The sequence below is a fragment of the Rhincodon typus genome, chromosome 43 (genome assembly GCF_021869965.1).
Source record: "Rhincodon typus isolate 14 chromosome 43, sRhiTyp1.1, whole genome shotgun sequence".
NCBI classification, from domain to species: domain Eukaryota; kingdom Metazoa; phylum Chordata; class Chondrichthyes; order Orectolobiformes; family Rhincodontidae; genus Rhincodon; species Rhincodon typus.
In genome coordinates this window covers 1,016,909-1,028,178 of record NC_063374.1, presented here as the reverse complement: position 1 = coordinate 1,028,178, position 11,270 = coordinate 1,016,909, and the positions used below count along the sequence as shown (strand labels likewise).

At 44.6% G+C, this 11,270-nt stretch overlaps 1 protein-coding gene across 1 annotated transcript; it reads left to right on the top strand.

Annotated features, from left to right (window-relative positions):
• Positions 1-3,162: 3,162 nt before the first annotated feature.
• Positions 3,163-8,804, top strand: LOC109917347 (zinc finger protein 239-like). The gene is made up of 2 exons (XM_048619687.1): positions 3,163-3,245; positions 6,059-8,804. The coding sequence occupies exon 2, from the start codon at positions 6,165-6,167 to the stop codon at positions 7,200-7,202; it is 1,038 nt and encodes a 345-aa protein (XP_048475644.1). The 5' UTR covers positions 3,163-3,245; positions 6,059-6,164; the 3' UTR covers positions 7,203-8,804.
• Positions 8,805-11,270: the final 2,466 nt, after the last annotated feature.

Here is an 11,270-nt window from a genome sequence, read left to right as displayed (position 1 = left end):
CTCCCTAACTCCCCACCTACATTCACCTTTACTGGCTCCAACCCCGCGTCTTTGACCTGTCTGTCTCCTCTCCACCTATCTTCTCCTTTAACCATCTTCTATCCGCCTCCCCCTCTCTCCCTATTTATTTCAGAATCCCCTTCCCCTCCCCCATTTCTGAAGAAGGGTCTCGACCCGAAACGTCAGCTTTCCAGCTGCTCTGCTGCTGCATGGCCTGCTGTATTCATCTACATTATATAGTTATTTAAAACATCAGGACCAGGAATTGTTAGCCTTTGAATGTGGAAGAAAGATATTTTTTCTTTGGGAACAGGTTTCAAACATCAATGTTACTGAAAAAGTACCAAGTGAGCATATTCCAGTGAAGTGATTGTACAAAGAGCTTTAACCAGTTACACAGCCTGAAAGAAACATTGCATCATTCAACACAGGGAAAAGCCTGTATTTGGATGAGGATCCAATTGACCATCCAACCTGGAATGTCACAATGGCACCCACATCACGGAGAAACTGTGGATACGTGGGAACTGTGGGAAGAGATTTAGTTGTCCATCTCACCTAGAAACTCATCAACGTACTCAGACTGGGGAGAGACCCATTCATTTGTTCTGTATGTGGGAAGGGATTCAGTCAGCGATCTAGCCTAGTGTCACACCAGCGAATTCACACTGATAAGAAACTTTTTAAATGTTCTGTATATGGGAGAAGCTTTAAGAGCTCTGGGTGTTTAATTCAACATCAGTGACTTCACATGGAAGAGAAGTCATTCATCTGCGTCAAATGTGGCAAGAGGTTCAGGTCTTCATCTCAACTCTCAAAGTATCTACCAAAGGAGAAAGACAATTCACCTGCTCTCAGTGTGGAAAGAAGTTCAGATGTTCATCTCGCCTGACTGAACATATACGTGTTCACACTGGGGAGAGACCGTTCTTCTGCTCAGAGTGTGGGAAGGGGTTTACCACTGACGGAGCACAAGCAGGTTCACAGTGGGGAGAAGCCATTTGTCTGCTTCATGTGTGGGAAGGGATTCACCACATCATCCCAACATCTTACACACCAGGCTGTTCACAGTGGGCAGAGATCATTCTCCTGCTACTTGTGTGGGAAGGGATTCAGTTATTTATCCACTTTACAAAGACATCAGCACATTCACACCAGATAGAAACCATTCACCTGCTCCCAGTGTGGAAAGAGATTCACTCAGTCATCCTACCTGCTGAGATACCAACAAGTTCACAAGAGACTCCAGGGGTTAGGTTCTCCTGCTCTTCCTGCTTTTTGTTCTGTCCTAGATGTGACTATGCTCATTTTTGCAGAATTCTGACATTCTGCGCTTTCGAGTTTATTGTCTAATCAATCATCTTTGTCTGTAACATCATGTGCCAACTATTTGATTTCTCCAGAATAATAGGAGAACAATTGTCCTCCTCTTATTGACTACTCCGTTTTTGGGATGGAAAGCTGACAATTACCCTGAATGTTGCTGCCTACGATCTTGGATTTAGATAGAGATGAATGCACTGCTTGTGATTTCCCAAATTTCCTTAAATCCTGGAAAAGAAACAATGGATTTATTTTATTATTCTTGCATGAGATGAGGATATTTCTGGTGAGGCCAGTATTTGTTACCCATCCTGAATAGCCATTGACACTGTCAACTTTTTTTTTTGTTCATTCATGGTGATGGCCACCATACTCAGCTCCGTCCCCTGACTCTCTCAAAGTTTTGGGATATTATTTGTCTTCCAGTGTGAAGACTGACGCAAAGTAATTATTCAGTTCCACAGCCATTTCCTTGTTCCACACTACTACTCTCCACCGTCATTTTCCAGCGGTCCAATGTCCAGTTTTGCCTCTCTTTTGCCCTTTATATATCTAAAGAAACTCTTACAGTCCTCCTTTATATTACTGGCTAGCTTACCCATATATTTAATCTTCTTCCTTGTTTTTTTTTTGTTGCCCTCTGTTGATCTTTGTAAGCTTCCCAATCCTGTGGTTTCCCACTGCCCTTCACCACATTTATATGCTTTCTCTTTTGCTTTTATACTATCCCTGACTTCCCTAGTCAGCCATGGTTGCCTCATCGTCCCTGTACCATGCTTCTTTTTCCTAGGGATGAATTTTTGTTGTGTCTCCTGAATTACTCCTACAAACTCCTGCCATTGCTGTTCCACTGTCTTTCTTGCTAGGCTCCTCTCCCAGTCAATTCTGCCCAGCTCCTTCCTCATGCCTCAGTAGTTGCTTTTGTTCAGCTATAATACCATTACCTCTGATTCTATCTTCTCCCTTTCAAATTGCAGAGTAAATTCAATCATATTATGATCACTGCCTCCTAAGGGTTCCTTCATCTTAAGCTCCTTTATCAAGTCTGCCTCATTGCACAACACTAAATCCAGTATTGCCTGTTCCCTAGTGGGCTCCACCACAAGCTGCTCCAAAAAGCCATCTCATAGACATTCCACAAATTCCTTTTCTTGCAATCCACTACCAACCAGATTTTCCCAGTCCACCTTCATATTGAAATCCCCCATGATCACTGTAACTTTGCCTTTCTTACACATCTTTTCCATGTCCTGGTGCATCTTGCGCCCCAGCTCCTGACTACTGTTTGGAGGCCTGTACATAATTCCAGCTACGGTTTTTCTTTTACCTCTGCGGTTCCTCAATTCTACTCACACAGATTCTACACCATCTGACCCTACTTTGTTTCTTACTATTGATTTAATTTCATCTCTTACAAATACGGCAACCACATCCCCTCTGTTCACCTGCCTACCTTTTGAGTAAGATGTATATGCTTGGATAATCAACTTCTAATCCTGATCCCCTTGCAGCCATGTCTCCGTGATGCCCACCACGTCACATCTGTCAAGTTTGATCTGAATCTTCCCATGTTCCTGAGTGGGATATGCGACTGAAACACTTTCATTATGTTTCCCCCTATTTTCGTAATTAAGATTGAAATGTTTGCTCCAGTCCCACAGCCATAAGAAAGGACCAGTTTTCTCCGGGAATTTGACACAAATCAGGTTTCCAAACAAGGGAAAATGTCAGCCAATGAGGGAGAGCCAGACCCAGCCCCGCTTCAGTTCACTCCTATTGGTTGGAGGACCAGTAGCCCCGGGTCATTCAGACCGCCCCCTTTTCTTATTGGTCGGTAGTCACCATCAATCAGCTGGGAGTTGGAGAATGCGCAGTGCTGGGCTGAAGCGCCTGTCGTGACACAGCGGCTGAGATTCTAACAGGTGAGTGTGCATGGGATAGATCTGGCGGGTTAGTTAACGTAGAAAAGCTTCCTAAACAATATGAGATCTCTAACTGAATTATAAATAGCTCTTGTTACTTTTTTTGCACCGGTGGGGCCTCAGACAGCGCGGAGTTCTTCCGGTGTAAGGCGTGGGCGAAGGGCCGCATTCCTCATCAAAGCGTTGCGCATGTGCAGTAGCTGTCTTTTGGGGCAAGATGTCACTGCGCGTGCGCAGTTGCCATCTATAGGGAGCAACTTGCCCAGAACGTGCCCATTATCACTTTTTTTGGGATGGGTTGAATGCGTGCGCCACGTCCTGAAGTCGGATCCAGTGGGGATATCCCCGGGAGCAACGGTCCCATTTGTTCTTCGTTTCTTATTTAATACCGGCGGCATGGTGGCTCAGTGCTTTGTGCTGCTGCCTCACAGCACTAAGGACCCGGGTTCGATTGCACATTTGTACAACTTTGCACATTCTCCCCGTGTCTGCGAGGGTTTCTTCCCTCAGTCTAAAAATGTACAGCCTAGTTAGATTGGCCATGGGACATGCTGGGTAATAGGGAAAAAGCAGGCGGGTGGGTCTGGGTGGGATGCTTTTCGGGGTATTGGTGTAGACTCGATGGGTTGAATGGCCTGCTTCCACACTGTAGGGATTCTATGTATGTTCTATGTAACACAATTCCAGTGTCTCTAGCTGGCTGATTATTCATTACTCATCCCTAATCGCTCGTCAGCAGGTGGTGGTGAACTGCTGCAGACGTCAGGGTGCAGTTCCATCCAAAATGCTGTTAGGAAGGAATTTCCAGGATTTTGATCCAATGATTCTGAAGGAGTGGCAGTTTATTTTCAACCCAGGATAGTGAGTGGCTTGGAGGGGAGCTTGCAGGTTGTGGTGTTCCCATCTTCCTGCTAGCCTGCTCCAAGGTATCGCTCAGGGGTTTAGAAGGTTCTGTCTAAGGAGACTGGGAGAGTTGCTGCAGTGCATCCTTAGATGATACACGCTGTGCATTGATGTGGAGAGTGTTTTGCTGGATGTCAAGCTTTGAGTGGTGTTGGAGGTGCACTCATCCAGACATGTTTAAAATACGTTTGGAAGAAGTTCAGAGAGGATAATACCTGGCATGTTTTATGAAGTAAGGCTAGATTGGCTAGGCCTGTATCATTTCCAGTTTAGGACAGCCAGTGGTGGTGTAATTGAAACATATAAGATCCTGACGGGACTTGATTGGGTGGATGGTGAAAGGATGTTCTGTTGTGTATGAGAATCTAGAACTGTGGATCATTAGTTTTTAAAAAGGTGAGGAAATTTGTTTTTCTCAGAGTTGAGAGTCTTTGGAAGTCCTTTCCTCAAAAGGCAGTGGATATAGATTCTTAAAATATTTTTTAAGGCAGAGGTAGATAGATCTTAGATTACCAAGAGGGATATGCAGGAAGGTAGAAATGAGGTTAAAATGAGATCAGCCATGATCATATTCAATGGCAGAGTAGGCTTTAAGGGCCAAGAGGCCTACTCCTATTCCTCGTTTGTATGTTTTGTTATATTCCATCACACCCTTGATTTGTCTTGTGATTGATAGACAGGTAAAGGGAAGTTAGGAAGTGAGTGACTTCATTCCCAGCCTCATGTAGCCAAACTATTTGTACAGTATAGGTAACATGCATTTCAGTTTCTGGTCAACCATAACCCCAAGTATGGTGATTGTGGGAGATTCAGTGGCCCCATTGATTGTTAGCTGTGGACAATTAGACCCTCTGTTATCAACACTTTTTTTTGCACAATTATCATTTGCCACTTATCAGCATAACTGGATGTTGTCCAGGTCTTATCAAACAGGCACAGGCAGGTTCAGTACCTAAAGGAGTCATGAATGGTGCAACCATTAGTAAACAGCCACTGTTTTGGAAAGAAGTTCATGAAGATGGTTGGGCCCTAGGTCACTATCCTGAGGTACTGGGGCTTCTGTCGTGCAGGGGTAGTGTCCCTACACCTCTGCCAGAAAAGCAGGGTTCAAGTCCCACCTGCTCCAGAGGTGTGTTAAAACATATCTGAACAAGTTGATTAGAAGGTAGGTGAGGTACTGGGCTCTTATGGCACCATGATAGTATCCCTCCCTCTGAGCCAGAAGGCCTGGGTTAAAGTTGTGCTGGCTCCAGATGCATGCCATAACATGTTCGCTGAGCACGACAAGTCAACAACCTCATCCACAACGTGAGTTACAGATCTTTGCCAAAACTTTAAATAACATGTCTAATCAGTTGATTGGAAATATCTGCTGAGGTACTCCATGCAGCGATGACTGAAATGATTAACCTTCAACAAGCACAACCATCTTTCTTTGTGCTAGTTATTACTGCAACCAAGGGAGAATATTCCCCTCAATTCCCATTGACTCCAGCTTTTGCTCAAGTTCCTCAGATGCTGTTTTGATGTTGAGTACAGTCACACTCACCTCGTTGAGCTGGTTTTTGCTGAGCAGATGCTTAATAGCACTGTCTACATCCCCATCTATCACTTTTCTGATGTTTGAATGTACCAATGGGGTGGGTAGTTGGCCGGGTTGTATTTGGCTTGGTTTTTGAAGACAGGACATACCTGGGTGACTTTTGTAAACTCATTTTCAGGGTATTCCAAGTCGAGCATTTTGTTGAGTTTTTATGACAATCCAGCAGCTTTCATGGTCACGTTTTTTAAAATTGTGCCTGCTTCAGACACTACCCGATTCATTCAGCTCCATTTCACGTCCTGCCTTTGTGGTTTTGTGGGAGCTCTCACACTCCTTTTTTTTTCTTGTTTTTAAATCAATTTTACAGATTATTAGAAGGGGAGGGTTTCCAGGCAGGAAACTGCAACCAAACATCCCATCAGTATCTGACAGTCACCCATTTATCACAACTTGAATCTCGTAGGATTTTGAAGATGGATGGAAAAAGCACCATTCACAATGAGGAAAAACCATACACATGTTCTCTATGTGGACGAGGCTTCTGCCGATTATCTGGCCTGTCAGAACATGGATGCAGTCACAAGGGGAAGAAAGCTTTGAAATGTACAAACTCTCGCAAGGGATTTAATTCGCAATTAATGCTGGCAAACCGTCGGTGCATTCAAACTGGTGAGCGGCCTTTCACCTGCTCCAAGTGTGGGAAGGGATTCACTTGTTCATCCACCCTGCTGAATCACCGGCGTGTTCACACTGATGACAGACCTTTTGCATGTCTGGTGTGTGGGAAGTGCTATAAAAGTTCACGGGAACTGATTGCCCATCAACGTGTTCACACTGGAGAGAGACCATTCAGGTGCCCTCACTGTGGAACTGGGTTCAGAAGATCATCTGACCTCACTGTGCACCAGCGTGTTCACACAGGGGAAAAGCCATTCGCCTGCTCCAGTTGTGGGAAGGGATTTAGCACACCATCCCACCTGCGAAGGCACCAGCGGGTTCATAATGGAGAAAGACCATTCATCTGCTCTGAATGTGGGAAGGGATTTATTTGTCCATCCACCCTGCTGAACCACCGCCGTGTTCATACTGATGAGAGACCCTTTAAATGTCAAGACTGTGGAAAGTGCTATAAAAGTTCTGGAGACTTAATTGCCCACCAGCGTATCCACACTGATGAGAGACCGTTCCGGTGCTCTCGGTGTGGGAATGGGTTCAGGAAATCTTCTCAACTGACTGTACACCAGCGAACTCACACTGGGGAGAGACCATTCACCTGCACCGTGTGTGGGAAGGCATTCACTCGGTCATTCCACCTACTGACACACAAACGGGTTCACACTGGGGAGAGGCCATTCTCCTGTCTTGAGTGTGGAAAGGGATTCACTCAGTCATCCCACCTGCTGACACACCAGCGAGTTCACACTGGGGAGAAACCATTCACTTGCCTTGAGTGTGGGAGAGGATTCAGTCAGTCAGCCAGCCTGCTGAAACACCAGTACATTCATAAGTAACTACAACAATTGGGTTTTGTTATTGATCGCATGTTCATTGAAGTCTGTTTTTGCCAATTTTCATAAATATCACCCCAGTTATTGGTGTTAATATTCTGCAAAGCAATCAGATAAACCAGCTTTGTCTTTTAAGGCAATGTCTTGATGCTTTTTAATATCTTCAATACAAGTTAATTCCTTTGAGTTTGCCCTCTCCCTGTTTCCTCCATCCTCACCTCAACAAGTACGAAGAGCTCAGGGATGTTTTTGTCACTAAGATCAAGAAAATCTGATCAACAGCTTCTGTTGCTTCCGTTTCTTTCACAAGGCACTGAGCCAAACTGCTTCTGAAATTCCACACTTATTCAAGCCTTGAACCCACATCTTTCTTTGGTTTCTCTGTTATATTACTTCATACCCTCTCAGAGCTCACCTTGTTCATGAGACCCACCTTCTACTCCCGTGATCGGCCAATCTCTGAACTTCTCCACAGATCATAGAGCTGTACAGCATGGAAACAGCCTTTGGTCCAGCTCGTCTATGCAAACCAGATGTCCTTAACTAATCTAGGCCCATTTGGCACATATCCCTCTAAACCCTTCCTATTCATGTACCCATCCAGATGCCTTTTAAATGTTGTTGTACCAGCCTCCTTCACTTCGTCTGGCACTCATTCCATACACGCACCACCCTCTGTATGAAAAAGTTGCCCTTTAGGTCCCTTTTAAATCTTTCCCTTCTCGCCCTAAACCTATGCTCCCTAGTTTTGGACACCCCTACCCTGGGGAAAAGGCTTTGGCAGTTCACCCTATCCCTACCTCTCATGACCTTATAAACTTCTATAAGGTCACCCCTCAGGCTCCAATGCTCCAGGGAAATAGCCCTAGCATCTTCCCTATAGCTCAAAACCTCCAATAATGGTAATTTTTGGACAGAAGGAGAGAATAAAGAAACTTTTGACTCTAGTGTAGTTGCAAACTACCCCACCTCTAAACTCGCTTGCCTCTCCACATCCTTGTAATTAGGCTCGTAAAGACAGGGGAACCCTCTAGGCAGTTAAAAACTATTTAGATTAATTCTTGAAATTTCAGCATACAAGGCTAAAAGCCAAGTGAAATGGGATTAGAATTGATAGGTGCAGACACTATATCATCAAACATCTATGTGCTGAAGGGCCTCTCTTTGTGGTGTAGACACTCCCTGACTTTGTCACTCTACGCCTTCAGAATTTAGCAAAGAAGGACCAAGGGATTGATTAAGAAGGGGAAAATAGAGTACGAAAGTAAGCTTGCAGGGAACATAAAGACTAATGCTGAGAGTTTCTATAGGAAGAGGAGAGAAGGAGATTGGTAAAGACAAATGTAGGTACCCTACAGATAAATGGGGGAATGTATAATAGGGGACCAAGAAATGGCTGAAGAACTGATTACGTACTTTGGTTCTGTCGTCACAAAAGAGGACGCAAATCATATACCAGAATTGTTGGAGGATGCAAGATTTAGTGAGAATGAAGAGCTGGGAATATCAATATTCGTACAGAAATGGTGCTGGGGAAATTGTTGGGATTGAAGGCTGATATCAGGCCCTGGGAATTTAATCTACATCCCAGAGTATTTATGGAAGTAGCTGTATAAATAGTAGATGCATTGGTGGTTATCTTCCAGGATTTTATAGATTCTGGAACAGTCCCTGCAGATTGGAGGGTGGCTAATGTCACTGCAGTATTCAAAAAGGGGTGCAGACAGAAACCGGAATTATAGACCAGTAAGCCTAACGCTGGTAGTGGGGAAAGTTCTCAAATCAATTGTCAAGGATTTTATAGCAGAGCATTTAGAAAGCAGTGGCAGGATCAGACAGTATCAGCATGGATTTATGAAGGGGAAAATCATGCTTGACAAATCTGTTGGAATTCTATGAAGAAGTAACTGGTAGAGTTGCCAGTCGATGTAGTATATTTGGACTTTCCGAAAGCGTTGACAAAGTTCCACAAGAGATTAAAGAGCATGGGATTGGGGGAAGTGTATTGAGATGGGTAGGAAACTGGTTGGCAGAGAGGAAACAAAAAGAATAGGAATTAATGGGCCTTTCAAATAGGCTGGCAGTAACTAGTGGGGTGCCACAGGGATTGGTGCTGGGACCCCAGCTATTCACAATTATATATAAATGATTTGGATGAGGGAGCAAAATGTAAACTCTCCAAGTTTGCAGATGATAGCAAGTTGGGTGAGAGGGTGAACTGTGACGAGGATGCAGAGATCATTCCGCATGATCAATGGGCAAATCAATGGCAGATGCAGTATAACTTGAATAAATGTGAGGTTATTCACTTTAGAAGCATTGCTGGAAGCTGGGAGAGGGGAGTGTGCGGCGGGACCTGGGTGTCCTTGTGCACCACTCGCTGAAGGTAAGCATGCAGCTGCAGCAGGTGGTTTTAAAAAAAAGCAAATGGTATGTTGGCCTTCATTGCGAGAAGTTTCGAGCACTGGAGCAGGGATGTGTTGTTGCAGTTGTACAGGGCCTTAGTGAGACCACACTGGAATATTGTGTGCACTTTTGGTCTCCTTTTCTGAGGATGGATGCTCTTCCCCTCCAAGGAGTGCAGCGAAGGTTTGCCAGGCTGATTCCGGGGATGGTGGATCTGACCTATGAGGAGAAACTGACTAGATTGGGATTGTTTTTGCTAGAGTTCAGATGAATGACGGTGGGGGGGGGGGAAGAGTCTCATACAGACTTATAAAATTCTAACAGAACTAGACAGAGTGGATGCAGGGAGGATGTTCCTGTTGGTGGATGTGTCCAGAACCAGGGGTCAGTGTATGAGGATTTGGGATAGACAATTTAAAATGGAGATGAGGAGACATTTCTTCACCCAAAGAGTGGTGAGCCTGTGGAATTCATTACCACAGGAAGTAGTTGATGCCAAAATATTGAATATATTCAAGAGGGGACTAGATATAGCACTTGGAGCAAATGGGATCAAAGGTTACGGGGAGTATGCAGGAGTAGGCTATTGATTTGAACGATTAACCATGATCATGAAGAATGGCAGAGCAGACTCGAAGGGGCAAATGGTCTTCTCCTGCTCCCATCTTCTATGTTTCTAATCAATCTAGAGGAACACAACACACTGGGTGGCATGGTGGCTCAGTGTCTGGCACTGCTACCTCACAGTCAGGGATCTGGATTCAATTCCACCCTGGGTGACTGTCTGTGTGGAGCTTGCACATTCTCCCCATGTCTGCGTGGGTTTCCTCCGGGTGCTCCCACAGTACGAAGATATGCAGAATTTGGTGGACTGGCCATGTTAAATTGCCCACAGTGTCCAGGAATGTGTATGTCAGTTGGATAACCTATGGGGAATGCAGGGCTAAAGGGATAGGTTAGGCGCGTGGGTCTCTGAATGGGATGGTCTTTGGGGAAGTGTGGACTCGATGGGACAAATGGCCTGCTTGCACATTGTAGGAGTTCTATAAATCTATGACATTGTGTGCAGGAACCCTAGAAATCTGGAGATTTTGACAAGGGATTTGATTTTCTGTCCCAGCTGGAATTTCATCAGTGCAGTCACGAAGCAGAGAGACTGTTCACCACCTGTGTATGTGTGGGGATGGATTCTGTCACCAGTGGGCTCACCATATGGGATGACCTCTCATTTTGTTTTGTCATTTCATAGAGGCTTCAAAACAACATCTAGTTTGTTAATATACCAGAGAGTCTGTACTGAGGAGAAACCATTCACCTAGTCCACGTGCAGGAAGGGATTAATTCAGTCACCACATTTTACTAAAGATCAGCTTGTTCATAATGATGAGAGACCTTTTACATATTCTGACAGTAAGAAAAGCTTTAACATCAGAATGAATTGCCTGAAACCCATAGTGAGCTCCCACTCGGAAGGGGTTATTCACTTGCTCAGTGTTTGGGAAGGAACTTTAGTCTTTTAAACATTCAACATATCAGTGAGTTTAAACTACATTTTGGGGAGGTGGTGGCCTAGTAATAATTTCACCCTATTAGCAATCCAGAATCCCAGACCAGTGCTCTTGGAAACTGGGTTTGAATCCCACCGTGGAAGATGGTGAAATGTGA

What these genes read in the sequence shown, in the direction of transcription:
- LOC109917347 (XM_048619687.1), top strand. Translation starts at nt 6,165, where the DNA reads ATGGATGGAAAAAGCACCATTCACAATGAGGAAAAACCATACACATGT.